The following is a 20201-nucleotide window of genomic DNA, read 5'->3' as shown; positions in this document are numbered from 1 at the left end:
GACAGGCCAGAGTATGACTCCCACCTTTTATATGACATCATAAAGATACTAAAGAAAATGTGTGATTTATTGTCACTAACTGCCTCTCTTTTCCCTCTCTCGTATTGCATGCTAGAAAAAGTCGGGAACTGGAATTTGGACATTTTCCTCTTCGACATGAGGATATGCAACTTTCATTAGGTTAGAACTCAACAGACATACACCAGAATCAGGACAGAACAAAGTTTTATTTAGAAATTTGACAATTCAAGTTCAATTTTTATGGAAGACAACTCTTCTACAAAATCCTACTACTGACACCCAGTCCACCTTCCCCTTAAAAAATATAGAACATACTAGTAAAGTTGTCTTGAAGCAGCAACTACACTGGAAACAATGTGCTATCAGTCACTTTGAACAAAATACTAAAAACCTCACGACCCCAAGGAGTCAAGTGTGTATTTTCAAACCGAGGCATGAAAATGTGCGCATAATTTTTACCTTTGGAATACTGATAACAGCGGGTACCTTAGGACCCATGACGAAAATGTTTTTAATATACAACAATAGAGTATTTATTTACTTATGTTGGAACTGTGAGTTAAGTTCTGGGAAAGTGTTTTGTGATAAAAGGCAAATCTTATCAAAAAGGGTACTGAAAGCAACAAAACACTGCACATGTACCGCCAGTAACCTATAAATATGAACTTTGCTTAACAGTTACAGTATCCTCACTATTTATTAAAGCATAATCCTAAATGGGGGAAAAAGAAACAGGGACGTGGAAAGATATTTGGCAGTAAAAGGCAGAATCTCGCCGATCATCACTGGAATGTCTTTGGCTCTTAAACACGGCTCGTACTAAAGATAAATAATATCAACTAAAACTGGGATGCATATATTTGAACAAAAAAAACAAGCCCCGGCAAGACTGGCAACTAAGGCTCAAAGTACAACATTGTTTAAAAGCCACCTGGAATTAACGGAACACACCTACGACATAATTACCTGTGTTAAAATCTCACTTAATTACTTAAACCACAACATAAATAGGAGGTTCTCAATCATAAATTAGTCTATCATACATGTATAAACAATACAGCACAATATTCCACAAGTAAGAAAGTGCTCCCTTTCCTCTGTTGTAGAAGAACTCTTCAGTTTTCACAGACCCCTAAACAACGGGAATGCAAACATGACCAACGATGCTATGTGCAAAGTAATGATTGAGCAATAAAACTAATAACGTTTATCGATTGTAGTGTTGCCTCTGTCACTTTCACTCAGGACAGAAGTTTAAACTATTTAACACAAAAACAAAAAGACATTCAGTTAAACAAAAACAAAATCATGAAAGCTAATATAAGTTATAAAAGTGCAAAAATGGATGGTCAAGATGACTATTGGATACAACACTATGAGATGACTGATACTTGGAGCAGACTCCTCTACTTCAGGCAGAATCCCTTATTCTTTCACAGAAACGGCTGATATTTAAAGGTCGATAAGGCACTTCAAAGTGTCCGCAGCACATCTGGACCTCGAGTTCAGATCAACTTCCTTTTTCCAGTTGACTTCAACATGTGCTGCCCGAACTGTGGAAACAGACAGAAGAGAGAATAAAGCATGAGACTCTACAAACCATTTAGATTAGATCAGTCAAAACACTATATACAGTGGAAACAAACTTATAGTGATCACGTCTGTCTGATTCAAATTGATCACTATAAGTGGATGATATTATAACCAAACAAAGTGGAGTCATAACAGCGATGAATACAGCAACATCTCTCACCAAAGGGGTTTCGGTTCGAGGTTTCACTTCTGGAACGGGAAGTTTGAACTCCTCAGCGTCTCCTTGTTCACTGTCGTGTCGATAGCGGTGGGCGAACTTGCGTTTCAGGGCCTCGGCGATGAGAGTTGCGGCGTCTACAGGAGCGCTGGACTTTACTTTGGCTTCACCTTCCGCTGGACGACTATGAAAGGACAACAAATGATTAGACTTTGATTATTTGTGTAGTGTACAAAAATGTTTTTTTCCATTTTATAGCAGCTGCTCAAGAAGATACAAGTCTACATGTGTTCTGAAGCTGCGTTTAGATGTGATAAACTACAAAATGAGGCGAAGATGTGTCAGCTTGAGTTGAATCTGTGGTTATGGACACTTGATTACAGTAATGTAGACAAGACCATAAACACCTACTATTAGTTGGGATACACATCTATTACCTTAAAAAATACTTTAGTCTTCACGTTTGATCATTTCTAAATGTATTGATTCACTATTTAAGTAGAGACCTACCTTTTGACTGATCTCAACTTGACTTTGCCGATGTCTTTCAAGACGTCGAGCATGCTCGGGATTTCTGCTGGCCTTGAATCCAAAACTGTCTGGCTGTCTGTCTTCATCCCTCTGCGCTCCTTAATCAAGTCAATGGCAGAAAATGTCCGCTGGAGACTCAAGAGTAGTGGCGGTGGTGGGGGAGGAGGAGGAGGAGGAGGTGGTGGGGGAGGGGGAGGCAGGGTGCCACCGGGTGGAGGGGGAGGTGGAGGTGTCCCTGTGGTGGCAGCTGAAGTGAAACAAAGGAAAGAAAAAGCTTAAAGCTGTGCGACATTTGAAACTCCGCTGCCATCTAGAGGACATATTATATTACTGCAGTGAAGCAAAAAATGCATTTAAACCATGCGGAAATATTTGTAGTGTTTTAAGGCTGTGTAAGAGATACCTGGCTGTGTGGTCTTTTCCTGAGCCAAAACGATTAGTGCTATCTGAGCTCTGAGTTTGGCAAGTTCCGTCTCCAGTGCGCCGATCTTCTGAATGGCCTCATCGTTGACGGCCGTTGGCCCCTGGGGGTCCGGAGCCCCCTGATGCAGGCTCGGCAGTGAACTCTGGCGGGTTAAGGGTTTTCTCTGAGGCTGATGGGATCGGAATACGAGTCCTGATGGGATCAGTGACCTGTTTCAATAATGCAGAAATACCTTTTACTAGATGCTACTCACGGGAACAAGTAAATTCATACACGTGAAACTGCAATTCTCCCACTTGAAGATGTTAGCCGACTATCCCGCTCTCACCTGCCAAAGGGGTCTTCGTCATCCTCGTCATCCCTGTCGATCCATCCGACATCAGCCAGAGACGCCACCAAACCATTCTGCCTCCTGGCGCCAATCAGGACACCAGCGTCCTCACTGTACGGATAAAGCTGTCGGAGAGAGAACCATCTTAAACATTTGGACAAAAAAACATGCCATAAAAGAGCCAAGCTACATTATAACACTCCATTTTAACAACTAATAAAGGAAGTCATTAAGTAAAAAAATAGGGAATGAAGGCAGTTCAGAGGGAGGAGGTGTGGAGGGAATCTATACAATGTTAATGAAAGGTTCAGGAAGATTAGAAGGGAGCTCAGAAGGTCTTTAATCAGCTCAAGGTTGTTGAAGGTTGCTGAACAAACTGACCTAAAGCAGACATACTGCATTCCTCAAAGCTAGGGAGGGTAGCTGGAGACAGAAGAAAAGAAGAAAAGAGAGAATGCAGTGTTGAAAGAGACAGAAGAGTAAAGAAAAGTAATTCAGTTTTTCAGTTACATGCAAACTGATTTCTCAAAAGTTGACTTGTTTACAGTTTCAAAAACTTCTGGACACACAGTCAGTACTCTGATGATAACAAAATCTCTCTGTTCTAATGACTTCATCTGCTCTGTTTATGGTTCATAAATGAAAACAGCCAGACAACCTGAGAGGGTGTGTGATTTGTTTTCACATAACTGTGACGCCAACAGGCAGAAAGACAGAAGACGAGACAGGGATCTATCAAATGTGACAACACGCCATTAACTTAAAATACAAAATATACATACTACCGACTGACAGGTTTACCTGTTAATTTACACAACATTATAATAATTATGATCACGGTAACCTTCCCTTACCTGAAAATGGACCCTGGGGCAGGGGTTAAAAGGAAGACTAGAAGCTATTCTTCTCACAATACTTCTTGAGGACCCATAGGCCTTGGCTGTTCCAGAAGCCTGCAAAACAAAAGAAGAAACACACAAATGAAAGAATAATTTGCCACTTTCTGACAATTACAATTAATTTATTAATTAACTAAATGGAGTCACATTCACTAGTCCATGGCCGGTACTTCTCAGATATTGAACATGAGAGACCGTAACAATAGGGCTTTCAGATGAAGAGCAAGACAAAGGTACAATGCGGTGGTGTTTCAAGGTCTATGTAAGATTACGAAATCAAAATTTTGAAATATATGGAAATAGTGTGTTTAGCAGGCATATATTGAGTCAGACATCAACACGGATTGTCACATACCAGGTCCATTTCTATCCGTGGATTGTCTTTACTCATTTCTGTTGATGTGTTTCACAAGGGCAGACGGACACATGCCCCAACACCAAGGGGATCATCACCAAACGGCTATCTAGACGAAACACAGAACAAGGGGGAGAAATTCAGGTTAAATCCCCTTAAAACACAAAACTTACAACCAACAATGACTTCTTGAGGAGCTGTATGCCTCTGCAATATATAATTATAATAATAATAATAATAATAAATTGATATAGCACTTTTGAAAACAGATGTTACAAAGTGCTTCACCAAGAAAATAAAAGCAGATAAAATAAATAAATAAGGTAACTGTTAAAACAGGACATCAGAGAACATATCAATAATAAAAAGGTAGTAAAATGTATACCTGTGTTAAGATGCTCCAGTAAAATACACATACATTCTGTATCAGCCTTTAGTAATACTGGCAATATAATTATCTGTCCGATATTATCATTGCTGCCAATAACTGATTAAGTAATTAGAATTTCTCTAATAATCCATTTTCCCAACAAGTGCGACATATAATACAACTGTGAAAGAAGAAACAAAGTAAATACAAGTTGTGATCTTTACATAAATAACATTAAGATAAGATAAAATAAGATGAACCTTTAATACCCAGAGGGAAATTCAGGTGTAAAATCAGCAAACATAGTGAAACACAGGAGAGGTAAAGGTATACAAAAATGATAAAAACAATAAATAGATATAAAAGACACAGAGTGAATGGGTGACAAAGTGTGTACTGTCCATCAATAAATAAATGTAGTATGTACAATAAATACATTAAATATGTACAGTCTATAAAACAGTTTTAATGCTTTTATTTTAGCAAAAATTGCAAAATTGTAGCTAAAAATGCATAATAAACTGACAATAACCTGATATTTTAGGTGGAATTTCATTAATTCTCACTGTGCAATATAATTTTCCACTTGTGCAATTTTGTTATAAGTCTGTTTTTTGTCAATACTGTATATACTGCTCCTATTTTTATACTTCCTTCTATTTAAATGGTTCATATTTTGTTACTTTGTTTACCTCTTTTTTACTGTGTTAGCTGATGCATCTTGTTTTTTGCACTATCCACTTTGCTGCTGTACACTGCAAATAAAGGAATATCTTATCTTATCTTAAATAAGGACTCAAAGAAACGTGTAACAGTGCAGATGTGTGACAGATGATAGCTGATATCATGTGTATGTGACAGGCTCATGTGTTAGCATTTGAGTGGCTAATAAACGATGCTAACTAGCATAACCAGCTAACTCCAGCCAACTTCACAACCGTTGACACATTTACTACGATATCTCGAAGACACACACGATTCTAGTTGACCTTGACGTGTGATAGTTAATGTTAATGTTACATTCACATTAGAATATCTGTGTTATGTGGTTTTAAAGTGACTTACCGAGACTGAAGCTTGTAGTTAGATAACTTTAGTAAGTTTTTCCACCTTGTCAACCGACGGATCCAGCAGGAGCAATGTGGGCGGGGTCAGGAATACATCTGAGCCAATGGAATTATAGGCATTATGTTGTGGCCAATGGGATGTCAGCATTGGTTAGTCAGATTGATTGACAGGCAAATGCACCAATTGTCTTTGAGCTTTAAAACTAAGCTATCTGCTGATTGGTTCTTACATCAGTCGATTATATTACACTGTCCAATCATATGCCAGGAACCTTGTGTATGCCCGTTATCACGCCACAGAGAATAGGACATACAGGTCTTATAAAAATACATTATATAGAATTAAAATTCCCCTTAACTCCGAAAGCAAAATAAATCCATTTTAAAATATTAAATTGAGTGTATCACCATCCATCCAGTGATTTGTTGCGACAACGATTTGGAATTGAAACCAATAACTGTGTATTTTGTGATGATACTGAAACTACTGATCATTTATTTTTTCATTTCTTGTATTCTGGAGCTTTATGGCTTGATATACTGTATATACTGGCTTTTCCCAAAAGTTTCTCATCTGAGAACTTCTCTCAAAAGGACATTGTTTATGGACTTGTCATGGACAACAACAAAGATGACTTTCTGGTGAATAACATTCTCATCCTTGGAAAATTTTATTGGCACAAATCCAAGTATACGAAAGTGAAACCTAGGTTTAATGTGTTTCATTCTGAGTTTCCTTCTTATATAATACCCCTTAAAGTCATGAAAAACAAAAATGCTTTGAAACTTCTTGGTATAATAGAATAATATGAATTACAGGTACAGCCCTATAGCCCTTAATTTAATTTATTATTATTTTCATGTATAATTTTACATATTTTATTTGTTGTTGTTCTGTATTCACCTTGTCCTTTTACTCTAATGCAATGATCTATGAGCCATGTTGTTTGTAAATTTGAATTTGTTCAATAAAAAAAAAAAGGTCTTAACAATACATTATATAGAATAGGCAAGCACCCAAATGGGAAATGCACATATTGTAATCAACCAGAAATTGTCGAACATGTACTGATACACTGCAGGAATTACAGTATCCAGAGGAATCACCTTTTACAGTCACTAAGGAAGGCAAAACATCAGGACATTTTTCATTGTCAGGTCTATTGGGGAATACAGCAGATAACATATACTGTGAAATTATTCAGTTTTTAAGAGAAACTGATTTAGTTAAAGGTGACATTATAAAAAAGTAAGATTTTCATGTTTTTTTTATTATAAAGCAGGCTTAAGTCCTATATAAATACTGTGAAAGTATCGAAACACTCAATCCACAGGGAAATACACACAGCCCGTATTCAGAAACTCTGCATTTGAAACAAGCTGTCAGGATTTCTGTCCATTTGTGATGTCACAATTATACAATATTTAGACCCTGTCTAGTTTTAAACGTAAACATACTAAATGTGTCTCAGTTTATTCCTGGTTGCAGTGTATGTGAATGTCATCAACTGACAGGAAGTACCCATGGACCCAAGCTGTTGCTTAGCAACGCAATCCTGTTGCAATTCCGTCAAAATACGCTAAAACAGAGCGTTTCAGACAGAGGGTAAATACAGGCATATTCAGGCTGACAGTATGAGGGAAATAATGTTTTTTTTTAACATTACAGCATTTAAACATGTTCTAGCAGAAACACAAAATACAAGTATGAACCTGAAAATGAGCATGATATGGGACCTTTAAACAAATCTAGAGTTTTCCTCATTATTATTATTATTATTATTATTATTATTTTTAATTTATTTAATTTATTTTGTTTCTGCACAATCTCCTGTTCCACACTCCAGTCCAGATGGTGATTTTTTCTCATTATTATTATTACTATTATTATTATTTTTTTTGTATTTTATTTTTATTTTTTTATTATTATTTTTTTATTTTATTTTATTTTGTTTCTGCACAATCTCCTGCTCCACTCTCCAGTCCAGATGGTGAGTTTTCCTCATTATTATTATTACTATTATTATTATTATTTTTTTATTTTATTTTTATTTTTTTATTATTATTTTTTTATTTTATTTTATTTTGTTTCTTCACAATCTCCTGCTCCACTCTCCAGTCCAGATGGTTATTTTTTCTCATTATTATTATTACTATTATTATTATTTTTATTTTTTTATTATTATTTTTTTATTATTATTTTTTTATTTTATTTTATTTTGTTTCTGCACAATCTCCTGCTCCACTCTCCAGTCCAGATGGTTATTTTTTCTCATTATTATTATTACTATTATTATTATTTTAATTTTTTTATTATTATTTTTTTATTATTATTTTTTTATTTTATTTTATTTTGTTTCTTCACAATCTCCTGCTCCACTCTCCAGTCCAGATGGTTATTTTTTCTCATTATTATTATTACTATTATTATTATTTTTATTTTTTTATTATTATTTTTTTATTTTATTTTATTTTGTTTCTGCACAATCTCCTGCTCCACTCTCCAGTAGTCCAGCAGGTGGCGGTAATGCACCTGTAACATGGTTTGCCAACCGCCAATAAACACCAAAGAAGAAGAAGAAGAAGTATGCTCGTTATACTCTCCTACACTTCCCGGCGGACATACATCCCCTTTAAACCGCCAGGATTACTATGGAAAACTGGGATGTCCTCATTCACAAAACAAGCTGCACCCATTGATGTGTCCACAAAACCCAAACAGAGCACAGCTGCTAGCTTAAAGCAGCATAGTAAAGAAAGAGCTGAGGCCTAGCGTTTAGTGACATTATATCTTTGTTACAGTTGTTTTTAAGGTGACGTCGGGAACTTTATCTGTTATAAGTGAAGTCAGCTGGAGGTTGTCTCATGGTTGTACTGGAAACTGACACAAAGGTAATGCTATAAATGTCAAGTAATGTTAGTTTAGCTTAGCTTAGCTTAGCTGAATTGACACTAGCACAGGGCGTGTTTTGAGGTGAGGCTGGGGGTCGTAGAAAGTGTCTTATGCAAAAAACAAGTGTTTGTGTTTATGCTCACTTGATTGTGTTAGCAGTAAAGCAAGGGATTAAACTGCATGATTGTATGTGTGTGCCTAGTAAAGCATGCTAAGCTATGTACTTTCCTGTGATAACCACAGTCTTGTCAATGCATATCAGTCACATCAGGAACTTTAAAAGGACAGTCAGATTGTGTAGCACCACATTTAAGAGGTTATTGCTGATTTAAAGACCCAGAAACTCCTAACAAATCAGTAAAACGTGATCTAAGGCAATGGGATTGTTGTGAAAGTTGAATATTTGTAGTTTAATGTTGCAAGGTGTGTCATTATTCTGCAGAAATATGTTTTGTTGTACACATACTAATCAGTCAGATTGTGTAGCACCACATTTCAGAGGTTATTGCTGATATAAAGACCCAGAAACTCCCAACAAATCAGTAAAAAGGTGGTGTAAGGCAATGTGAAAGTCCAATATTTGTAGTTTAATGTTGTGTCGTTATTCTCCACCAAATATGTTTTGTTGTACACATAAAAAAGCAGTTGTATTAGTGTTGCAACAACTGGTTGATTCATTGATTAGTTTATTTGTAGAAAAACAATTAATAATAATAATAAATTCAACTTATATATAGCTTTTAAAGAACTCAAAGACGCTTTATTAATGCATATCAGTAAAAATCTGTAACTTTACAAAAGTAATACTAATCAGTCAGATTGTGTAGCACCACATTTCAGAGGTTATTGCTGATATAAAGACCCAGAAACTCCCAACAAATCAGTAAAACGTGGTCTAAGGCAATGGGATTGATGTAAAAGTTGTAGTTTATTGTTGCAAGGTGTGTCATTATTCTCCACCAAATATTTTTTGTTGTACACATAAAAAAGCAGCTGTATTGGTGTTGCAACAACTGGTTGATTCATTGATTAGTTTATTCGTAGAAAAACAATTTTGACAGCCAATTTAATGTTGGCCTTTATGAAAATAAAAGTCCATGCTAAGCTATAGGTACTTTCCTGTGATAACCACAGTCTTATCAATGCATATCAGTAAAATCAGTAACTTTACAAGAGTAATACTAATCAGTCAGATTGTGTAGCACCACATTTAAGAGGTTGTTGCTGATATAAAGACCCAGAAACTCTAACAAAGGCAGTGGGATTGTTGTAAAAGTTTAATATTTGTAGTTTAATGTTGCAAGGTGTGTCATTATTCTGCAGAAATAGGTTTACCCATAAAAAGCAGTTGTATTAGTATTGCAACAGCTGCTTGATTCATTGATTAGTTGAATCGTAGACAAACAAATAAAAGTCCATGCTAAGCTATATGTACTTTCCCTGTGATAACCACAGTCTTATCAATGCATATCAGTAAAATCAGTAACTTTACAAGAGTAATACTAATCCGTCAGATTGAGAAAACGTGGTCTAAGGCAAAGGGATTGTTGTAAAAGTTTAATAGTTGTAGTTTAATTGTGCAAGGTGTGTCATTATTCTGCAGAAATATATTTTGTTGTACACATAAAAAAAGCAGTTGTATTAGTGTTGTAACAACTGGTTGATTCATTGATTAGTTTATTTGTAGAAAACAATTAATGCATATCAGTAAAATCAGTAACTTTACAAGAGTAATACTAATCAGTCAGATTGTGTAGCACCACAATTCAGAGGTTATTGCTGATATAAAGACCCAGAAACTCCCAACAAATCAGTAAAAACGTGGTCTAAGGCAATGGGATTGTTGTAAAAGTTTAATATTTGAAATTTTAATGTTGCAAGGTGTGTCATTATTCTCCACCAAATATGTTTTGTTGTACACATACAAGAGCAGTTGTATTAGTGTTGCAACAACTGGTTGATTCATTGATTAGTTTATTCGTAGAAAAACAATTTTGGCAATTAATTAGATAAATAAAAGTCCAAATATTCACTAGTTCCAGCTTCTCAAATGTGCAAAATTTGCTGCTTGTCTTTATTTTCTGTTATTGCATATTTAATATCTCTGGGTACTTTATCAGGTGTCAGAAAAAATAATAAATTAAAGGATCGTGGGAAATTTCGATAGGCAATATCACTCATTTTCTGAAATTTTTTAGTCCCAACAATTATTCTGAATGAATCAGACACAGGTCTGATCAATGACACAGGTCATTTGATTATGAAATAATAATTAGCTGCAGCCCTAATTTGTATAGAAGAAGAAGAAGAAGACTTCTAAAAAAAGAAGAATAAAGAAGAAGATTTATTGATCCCTGAGGGGAAATTCAATATTTTTAAACATTACGCACAGAGGCCCGAAATACATACACGCATGCATAAACAGGACCTATACACATGCATTAATGGAGAGATGTCAGAGCGAGGGGGGCTGCCCATGGACAGGCACCCCAAGCAGTTGCCTTGCTCAAGGACTCCTCGGCAGTGCCCAGGAGGTGAATTGGCACCTCTCCAGCTACCAGTCCACACTTTGTACTTGGTCCATGCGGGGACTTGATCACAAACCAAGTCCCTACGGACTGAGCTGCTGCTGCCCCAATATATAATGTAAGCTCCCTTATTTACCTTATCTCTTTTTTTTCTCAGTAGAGTGAAGAGGTTGGTTTGATGTGCGTGGCATCAAGACAGGAGGCACCATGAGTGCGGAGCTGGATGCACTGACCGTGGTGAACCAGCTGCGAGATCTTGCTGCGGACCCCCTGAACCGAAGAGCCATAGTAGAAGACCAAGGCTGTTTGCCGGGTCTCATCCTTTTTTTGGACCACCCCAACCCACAGGTCGTCTACTCGGCACTATTGGTAAGTAGCATCCATTTATTTACATGTTTTTCATGTGTTCACACAAAAGACTCTTTACATCACAGATATGGAAAATGGACTTGCATTTATATAGAGCCTTTCTAGTCTTCTGACCACTCAAAGCGCTTTACACTACATGTCAACATTCACCCATTCACACACACATTCATACACTGATTGCAGAGGCTGCCATGCAAGGTGTCAACCTGATCTAAATACTCATTTGCACAGAGACTAATTTGCACAGCCTTCGGAAGCAATTTTTTGGGGTTAAATATCTTGCTCAAGGACACTTCGACATGTGGACTGTAGGAGCCGCAGATCGAACCGACAACCCTTGGTAGGTGACCCGCTCTACCTCTGAGCCACAGCTGCCACAAAACTATATGGTTTGACCACACAGGGCTGATTATTCATACAAAACAGAAATACATTATTTAAACATTCTAGCTGAAATACCTACGGCAGCTGTTTTAATTAAATTAAACAACTGGTTGTGCTCCCTACATGTCATATTTTGTCCCCCCCCTGCTGTCCAGCAGTGTCAGAGCAGGTTTCAGTGACTGTAAGGAGGCCATTTCTCCAACCACTGTGTCCCAGTCACGAGCTGATACGTGGTGGCTTTAAAACAGCTACATATTTAAAAACACTGTACAATGGTGACATCTGCTGTCTGGTTCGTGGTGAAAACACATTACAAGGTCTTAAAGCAACCTCTCCCCACTTCCACCACCACCACCCTTTTGTACAGTACATGACTTGGCTTTATATAACAGTTGCTCCTTGACGGTAACCCGTGAAATGTAAACATGGGGTCAGTGCATGCGTATCTATTTTGGTTATGTAATATTTTCTCATTGCACATGCTCACCCATTTTAAAAGCTCTCTCTCTCTCTCTCTCTCTCTCTCTCTCTCTCTCTCTCTCTCGCTCGCTCGCTCGCTCGCTCGCTCTCTTTCTCTTTCTCTCTCTTTCTATTATGATATCACAAAGTCTGTCAGCTTTCAGCGGCGGATAGATAACGGTTGCCCTTGTCCTTGCAGGCCGTGCGCTACCTGGCAGAATGTCGAGCCAACAGGGAGAAGATGAAGGGCGAGCTGGGCATGATGCTGAGTTTGCAGAATGTCATGCAGAAGCAAGTCCCTGTCACCGTCACATCACACACACACACACACACACACACACACACACATGCTAACTGTGCACTTTCTTTACCTAAAACCATAACCTAGGATTTTCTTTTGTTTTGCACGGACAATGTGTGCCAGTCTGCAAATTTTCCAGACAGGGTGATGTCCTTCCATTTGTCATGTCAGGATGAATGGGATTAATGTTGAATTAGGACAGGGTGCTAAACGGTTAAACTGCTGTTTCTGCATCTTACAGACTTTAATGCATCTTGCCACCTCTCTCTCTCTGCGTGTTTTTTACTGATGTAAGCTCATGTTTGTTCTAGTTTTTGTCGTGGAGTTAGCGGGTTATTTTGCAGAGGTGGCTCATTTTGCTCTCATGGTATATTTCTTTGTTGCTTTGTCTTTTCTGGAGGCATTGTACACAATTGAATCTATCATTTTCTAAAAGAGCCTGATGAACACGCCCTGGTAACCCATGTAGGTCTGGTTTGAGGAGGTGTCGTGTTCCAGATAGCTGGTCTCACCCGAGGCTCTGTGGCAGTTTTGCTAAGTGACTGCTGGTCCTCATCAGCACCCCTGATAGGAATAGAGCCTTGTTCAAGTGGCCGGCTGTAGCATGTATGATTATGCCCCGCACCCCCTCCTCCTTCTCTTCCTGCGGCAAAGCTCTTGCTTGCCCTGGAGTAAGCCAGTCACTTCAGCTAGTCAGGCGTGGCATCAGGAGGAGCCCTGCAGTAACGGCAGCAGCTTTCCCTGCTCGCAGTCCAGTCGATCTGACTTTGGGTAGAGGTCGATCATAGCTGGACAGAGTGGGAACACATGGCTGAGGGGGAGCGCCCAGCATAGTTGCACCAAACAGGTGTGAATGATACCATTTTTATTCCTTCAAGCTCAAGAAGATGTTGCCTCTTATCCGTTGCATAGAAGTGAAGATCAATTGAGAGTGTTTGGTTTCGTATAGCCGGATTAGGGATGTGTCGTACAGCGTCGGGGAGTACCAGGCTCCCAGAGGGCAGCCACGCCAGACAGCTGGTGTCGTATGTTGTTACTATAGAGGGAGTGATGACTTGATGACATATAAAGCAGTATAGCCTGCAGGTTTATCTCAGGATCCCTCACAAAATATCAGCAAGTGCAACTGACCTCATGTGGCTTCTTTAAGGGAAGCTGCTGCACACTCAAATATTGTGCTCTGGTATAGATTTTTAACTAAACAGGCATTAAAAACGCAGCTAAAGGGCAGAATAGGCTCAATTTGCATGAGTGTGAATGTTGTGTGATGGGTAGCTGCATTGTCTTTTGGTACACTAAATGGTTGTGCAAACATATTGGGATTGGGAGACAGTATTTGTAAATGGATTGAAAGGTTAGATGGTGACAGGGCTCACTGTGGCACCCCGTAGCTGAGGTCTACGTCTCCAGTGTCAAATCCAGGAAGGACATGGTCAGATTCAGACCACATACATCGAAGCTTAATCGATTAATTTCAAGTTGAGGCACGATTCACCCTTCTCCTCTCCTACAGAGGCGTACAGGCATCGTGATTTATCTGCCTTTGCTATATCTTGTCTTTCAACGGAAATATCTTGGCACCATAATATGGCACATTTAAAAGTGCACAAGATACCCACTATAGGAGCCAGAATGTGCATTCAGGCTGTATTGTTTATTATTATTTGTTTAGGCTGCTGCACACATTCTTTTGAGATACTATCATTTCCGGTTATGGGCACAGGGGTGTGGTTTTCACTTTATTTACCTGTGCGCTTGGAGTGCGGGATTCAGACAATAAGGGTGAGTTAAGCTTGGATATTCTCTGTTGGCCGTCACGTCACGTAGTATTGTTATAGATGTGCTTACAAATGCACTACTGACCACTTGTGTGTACATGTGACAAAACCACATTTGAGAAAAATTTTGGCAAATTTTTCTTTCATGATTGTCTCCCCCCTCTTCCCTTTTATTACTCTCTCTCACCAAAGGAGTACGTCACCCGGGGAGACCAAACTGCTGGCCTCTGAGATCTATGAGATTTTGCAGTTAGCTGGTAAAGAAGAGGCGGAACAGGCCGAGGCGGCCGCGGCATCCTGCCAGAAGAAAGCCCAGTTCTTCCTGGGCTCCAACAACAAGAGGGCCAAAACGGTGGTGCTGCACATTGACGGACTGGATGATCCTGTGAGTGTTCACGGGGTGCATTCAAGACTTAACACGACAGCTCAGACACACTGAGTGTCTGTTGATGCACAAAAATCTCTTTTTGGGCTATCGTGTTTGCTGCTGTCATTATCAGTGTTGTCAGTGCAGCTTAGCGGTGTCTATCTGGCACAGGAGGGGGGTCAGGTTGTAAATGTCAGCCATTGAACAGCAGGACGTTGAGATTGAACCTGAATGCTGCTCTGCAGGAAGCTTGCACCGAGCCAGATTACATTACAGCAGACAGACGGCCTCTGGTGGGCCGCCTCGCTATCGCTACAGCACAAACACACAAGACTGTGGCACCTGGGAACTATAGCCATGTAAACTATTTCTCAACAGCAGCTTCTATGTAGCAATGTAATGTTTTAGAATATATGTAATATATAATTAAACTGTAGCTGATTCTGCACCATCTCCATTTCCAATCGTATACTGTTTAATATACCCTTGACCTTAACCCATGACATGGTGGCCTTGTGGTTTCACACATCTACTCATACCTTTCATCTGTTACCTGTCTGTTGTCAGACTCGACGGGGCCTTTGTGAGGAGGCTTTGCTGAAGATTCGAGGGGTCATCAGCTTCACCTTCCAGATGGCTGTCAAGAGATGTGTTGTCAGGATCCGCTCCGACCTTAAAGCTGAGGTAGGTTTCTGTCCCGACGCAGAAAATCAACCAGGAACTTAAGGCCTCGACACACCACCGTCGGCCAGTGTTGGGCCATCGGCAGTGGTGTAGTGGTCGTTGATGAGGTGGTTGTATTACTAGATAGATGGGTATCAAGTTACCAAGGAGGAAGTGGGTATACTCTTCTATATATTCCAATGTACTTTTTGGCTAATAGGTGGGTATACTGTAAACTGCCAGAAAAAGACATGGGTATACCATTTATACCAGAGTGAGAGTGCTGTGAAAATAGTCAGCAAACGCCACTTTGTTTCATGTACGTATCATAACAAAGGCTTGTATATCCGCCGTCCTCGGTCTTCTGGTTTCCCTTTTTTAATGATGAATACAGACTACTATGACCTGCTGGTGTGAAACGATACGGAGAGTTATTTCCGTGCTAGTTGGCCGTTGGCTGTAGTCTTTGCGGTGTGTTCAAGTGTAAGACACAGGCGACGGGAGGCAACGCAACAGTCGGCCTTCGCCGCCACTAGTTCTCTGATGTTGGTGTGATGTGTCTGGGCCTTTAGGGGTATACCATATTCGTGCCAATGTCTGTTGTAATTTTGGTCAATACCAGTTGCTTATTTCACCTTCTGTCCAGTTTATGGAATAAATACCACTTTATCCGAAAAAACAAAACACTGTGTCCTTGAAACTTGAACAACTTAATGTAACTTAACTTGACCTAAAACACTGTCAAACATCTATAGGCTGGCACATTTCACTAGTCTGTAACTTACTGATTGCTGCGCTGTTGCCTGTTTTTGATGATATTAAAAGTGGGAAAATCTGCTCCCTTCAGTTATTGCAAAAGTTTTTAGAACAAAAAGTTGGATATTAACTTTATTATTGGTATTTAAAACAGTCAAGTATTTGTCATGTTTGATCAGAAATAGTCTGGTTTGTCTAGACTGGATGCAAATGTTCTTTTAACAACAGCAGTATTGAGCATTAGGATTTAATTTACCAAAAGTATTCTGTTCATGTTTGAGCTGAAGACAGAAATAAAAAGTATAAGAAATGAAAAACAAGTGGTTTTTTTTTTCCACTCACAGGCGTTGGGTACAGCGATCAACTCCACCAAAGTAATGATAGCTCAGCAGGTGGTGAAGACAGAGGACGGAGGAGAGGTAAGGACAGAAAGAAGAAAACCTATAATATCTGTTTTACCTTAAATTGCTAAGACTCATTTCCAGTGGATAGATCAGCATGCACACTGTACTGTATGTTGTGTGTATCTCTGTACAGGGAGTGTGGCCGCCCTTGCCTGCGGCTGAGACTTATTCACACTGACATGATTAGCTAGTCACATCTCTGCCTCAGCCTGTAGGCTAGCTTCTTTTAGCCAAACACATGACCAGTCCCAGTTGCACCTTTTTACAGCAGTGTTACCAATTTGGAGCTCAAATATAGTGAACCTAACAACATATGAGCTTCCAAAGTGTTTGTTTTTGAATAATCTGTAAAGAATTCTGACAATTATTGCTCAAATAATAAGAAATAATTGGCAAATGCCACATTGATAGTCGTATATAATGTGGCCAGCAGGGGTCAGACCTGGCTCAGTCATGGAATCCACATCTCTGTAGTCAAACAACTGTTCTTTACATTAATCCTGGAATTGTTTTTTTGGACTAATTGCATGCTATGTGATAATATAAACAAATTATTCTCCTTGCTGTTGATTAAAAGAATATTTTTCTCTTCTGTCTTTGTGCAGCTGATCTTGCCATTCCAGGAGGACTCGGCGGAGCTGGTAGAGGAGAACACCGACATCCCAGACTACCTGCCCGAGGAGGAGAGTCCGTCCCAGGAGCAGGACAAAGCAGTCACGCGCGTCGGCTCCATCACGGACGGCATGGGCTGGCTCAGCACGGCCGCCAACTTCCTGACGCGCTCCTTTTACTGGTGACCACTTCCTGTGTTTCTCTCTCACTCTCTGCTCCGTAGGTTTTCTCTAAAGTTACCATCCAGCTGCAGCCTTAGCGTCTCTCAACCTCGTCCCGGACTAAGCCCTGCCTCGCGGACCCCACACTAGTCTAGACTCCCCTACGCTAAGCACACTGAACCCGGCCCCACGTGTGTGCAACAAGTGCTGGACTGTCGAGTGGAACCTGCAATAACTTGTGTAAATATCGAGCTACCGATCCCCACTACTGGCTGTGTGTGCACAACTATATACTAGCTGCATATGTATCTCACAAGATATAGCCGGAGGACTTGAAATCAAACCAAATGGCATTCTGGAAATGTGCATCGCTGCACATGTGGCAGACACATTTAAATGCTCCGAGGCTGATTTTGAATACGTCGAAAAATTGGGAGTTCCTTTTTGTTTTGTGCATGATTTTTGGTTGCTCTCCTCCTGGTGTCTTTTTTTCAATCGCTGTCCTCTTTACTATACATATTTTTCTTTAATTTCCTATTTTTTTTCTTCCCCCTTCAGTTTTATTAGCATGCTATGAGTCTTTTGTGCCAATCTTACCTGATGCCTAGATCTGTGATTTATTGTGTGTGCCTTTTTTTGACATTTTACTTTAATATTATTTTTTTCATCGGTCATTCAAATAATTTGAGAGCTCCGAGCGTGTAACGTTTGGTGCTTCCCAGGTGGCCCTTAGCAGCAGCACATTTTAGCTTACTGAGGGACGTCTGCTCAGTAGAAATAGTAAACTCGACACCAGCAAGAGGCTCACATGCATTAGACTGTTGCATACTGAAAGAAGAGCTGATTAATATACCCCTCACTGCGCTTAGCTGTAATACATGAAAATCCAATGTGAGTTCTGACTGAATTGCACAGACCTTAGGCTACCTCTGCTTTCAGCCCTCTATCTCACATCAACATTATAGTCTTCTATAGTTTTAGTAGCACAGCATGTATAAGACCAACCTGTTAGCTGCCTGCTTGTTACCTGGACTCTCCACTGACATGTTTTTACAGTATTGTTGCTCCACCTGTTCAGTTAAATTTTCAGTTTCGCCAGCAGTGTCCTTAAAGTAAAGTTGGTCATGTTGGTGCACGCTCACACGCACATACAGAGGACTCAGTAGTGGAGCGAGGGTGTGGTTATGTACATTTTGTAAATGGTGCCTGATTCCCCTAAAATCTCAGACCTTTTACATGTGAAGGAGATTTTCGTTCTGTTTTTGTAATTTTTGCATTTTATGTCACAAAATAGGGTTATAGCAGCTAATGCTAACGCTCTTAGTGAGTTTATTCCTTTATCCTTTAGCCTTTACGACCCCGTGACTCACACCAGGTTTCATTATTATCTCCTCTGACTTGTGTGAGTGTCATTAATAATTATTACAGTATATATACAATGCTGACCAGGCGACTTTTATTTGTTCTGATGGTGCGGAGACGTCACAGTTGGTTGAGGTCAAACGAAGAGAGGAACGGCACAGAAATGACCTGAGTAATCTGAATTGATGGTGGTTGTTCTCTAGAAAAGCAATAATATTTTTTGCGTTAAATGTAGTTATTATAGTTCATCATCCGCCTTCAAAATCATGTTTTTGAATAAAGGGTATCAGTTAGGATTATCATCAGTATTAACAATTCTTCTTTATTTGTCCATTTTGCACAGAATTGATCTAAATTCAATCTTGTAATTTAATTTTTAACTTTTGGTGTCGGCTCATACTGCAAAGAAATACTTGAACATTGTTTCTCAGAACTTTTCTCACGTGTTCATCAAAGTGTAAATTTCCCACAACAGTTAGATTAACCAGTAAGGATGACAAAAAAAGTCCTCAAAAAGGTAACTTCATGTACAGACTTCACGTGTCTGTCATCAAATGTAATATAATGTAACGCAGATCTTAAAACTGTAGATTCCCTCACACTGTTAATGCAAACGATGATAAACTTCAAATCAAAATGTGTCTGGTGCTTTGTTTTTGTGGCTGGTTATACTGAATATGATACGATGGTTTTGGCCTATCACTTCCCAGTGTTATACTCTCGTGATACTCTTCATGGCATGTGCAGTGGTCACACCAGGCCTTACTTTGTCAGATCAAATTGCTGAAGGCAGCAACCATTCTTAGCCGAGAGAGAGAGGGGAAATTCAGCTTTCTTTACTGGTGCATAAGTGAGGTGCCCCAGGGCGATCCTGTGGCCTGCCCACCACCTCCCCTAGCCTGGGTGCTGGTAGGCAGGCAGAGGCAGCAGCCAGCCCCAGCTGGAGGCCCTGGAGCCACTGATGCTGCTGCTGCTGCTGCTGCTGTTGCTGCTGCTGCTGAGCCTCCAATGAAACGCTGTGCCAAGCTGGAGGGGAGGCCTTCACTGCCCTGCTGTATTATCTGAATGGAAGGTGACTAGAGAGCTTGTTTTATGACATTTTTAACATGCTCAGGCCATTTTAAAGAGGACCGATTATGCTTATTTTCAGGTTCATACTTGTATTTTAGGTTTCTACTTCAAAACATGTTTGAAGTTCCCCCTCGAAAAGCCCAGTCTTCTCTGATTGGTCGGCTGGCCCGCAAACTCTTTGGACTATGCTCCAGCTCCGCTCTAACTAGCTTTGTTTGAGGACGTGCCAAACTAGCCCCTAGGCAGGTATTATGCATATGTGTTACTTGGTGACATCACCACGTTATGGAAGAAAAGGAGGAACTTCAAGCCAGGCGTTTCAGGCGTTTCAGGCGTTTCAGGCGT

At 39.6% G+C, this 20201-nt stretch overlaps 2 protein-coding genes across 4 annotated transcripts; one reads left to right on the top strand and one right to left on the bottom strand.

Annotated features, from left to right (window-relative positions):
- Positions 1-214: 214 nt before the first annotated feature.
- On the bottom strand, positions 215-5889 carry mtfr1 (mitochondrial fission regulator 1). Of its 2 annotated transcripts, none has more exons than XM_074622583.1 (9): positions 5747-5889; positions 4312-4420; positions 3912-4010; positions 3055-3182; positions 2706-2935; positions 2282-2549; positions 1775-1955; positions 399-1574; positions 215-335 (listed from the first exon to the last, which is right to left on the bottom strand). In XM_074622583.1, the coding sequence occupies exons 2-8, from the start codon at positions 4345-4347 to the stop codon at positions 1527-1529; spliced, it is 990 nt and encodes a 329-aa protein (XP_074478684.1). In that variant the 5' UTR covers positions 4348-4420; positions 5747-5889; the 3' UTR covers positions 215-335; positions 399-1526. The 2 variants fall into 2 exon arrangements, with proteins under 2 accessions (XP_074478684.1, XP_074478683.1); XM_074622582.1 differs by having other exon boundaries at positions 215-348; positions 413-1574.
- A 2564-nt stretch (positions 5890-8453) lies between these two features.
- armc1 (armadillo repeat containing 1) lies at positions 8454-19426 on the top strand. 2 transcript variants are annotated; one of them, XM_074622720.1, is made up of 7 exons: positions 8454-8640; positions 11327-11538; positions 12581-12672; positions 14653-14845; positions 15395-15511; positions 16591-16665; positions 17256-19426. In XM_074622720.1, exons 2-7 carry the CDS (start codon positions 11377-11379, stop codon positions 17445-17447), a joined length of 831 nt encoding a protein of 276 aa, XP_074478821.1. In that variant the 5' UTR covers positions 8454-8640; positions 11327-11376; the 3' UTR covers positions 17448-19426. The 2 variants fall into 2 exon arrangements, with proteins under 2 accessions (XP_074478821.1, XP_074478822.1); XM_074622721.1 differs by having other exon boundaries at positions 8465-8640; positions 11330-11538.
- Positions 19427-20201: the final 775 nt, after the last annotated feature.

The sequence above is a fragment of the Sebastes fasciatus genome, chromosome 21, assembly GCF_043250625.1.
Source record: "Sebastes fasciatus isolate fSebFas1 chromosome 21, fSebFas1.pri, whole genome shotgun sequence".
NCBI lineage: Eukaryota > Metazoa > Chordata > Actinopteri > Perciformes > Sebastidae > Sebastes > Sebastes fasciatus.
Note: the sequence above shows the minus strand (reverse complement) of the source record. Positions and strands in the feature narration are given on the sequence as shown.

Coding starts and splice junctions, on each gene's coding strand:
- mtfr1 (XM_074622583.1), bottom strand. CDS start 4,347: ATGAGTAAAGACAATCCACGGATAGAAATGGACCTG. Junction 1,956..2,281: donor AAGTTGAGATCAGTCAAAAG/GTAGGTCTCTAC, acceptor GTCCTTTCATAG/TCGTCCAGCGGAAGGTGAAG. Junction 1,575..1,774: donor CTCGAACCGAAACCCCTTTG/GTGAGAGATGTT, acceptor CTGTTTCCACAG/TTCGGGCAGCACATGTTGAA.
- armc1 (XM_074622720.1), top strand. CDS start 11,377: ATGAGTGCGGAGCTGGATGCACTGACCGTGGTGAACCAGCTGCGAGAT. Junction 12,673..14,652: donor TTGCAGAATGTCATGCAGAA/GCAAGTCCCTGT, acceptor CTCTCACCAAAG/GAGTACGTCACCCGGGGAGA. Junction 15,512..16,590: donor GCTCCGACCTTAAAGCTGAG/GTAGGTTTCTGT, acceptor TTCCACTCACAG/GCGTTGGGTACAGCGATCAA.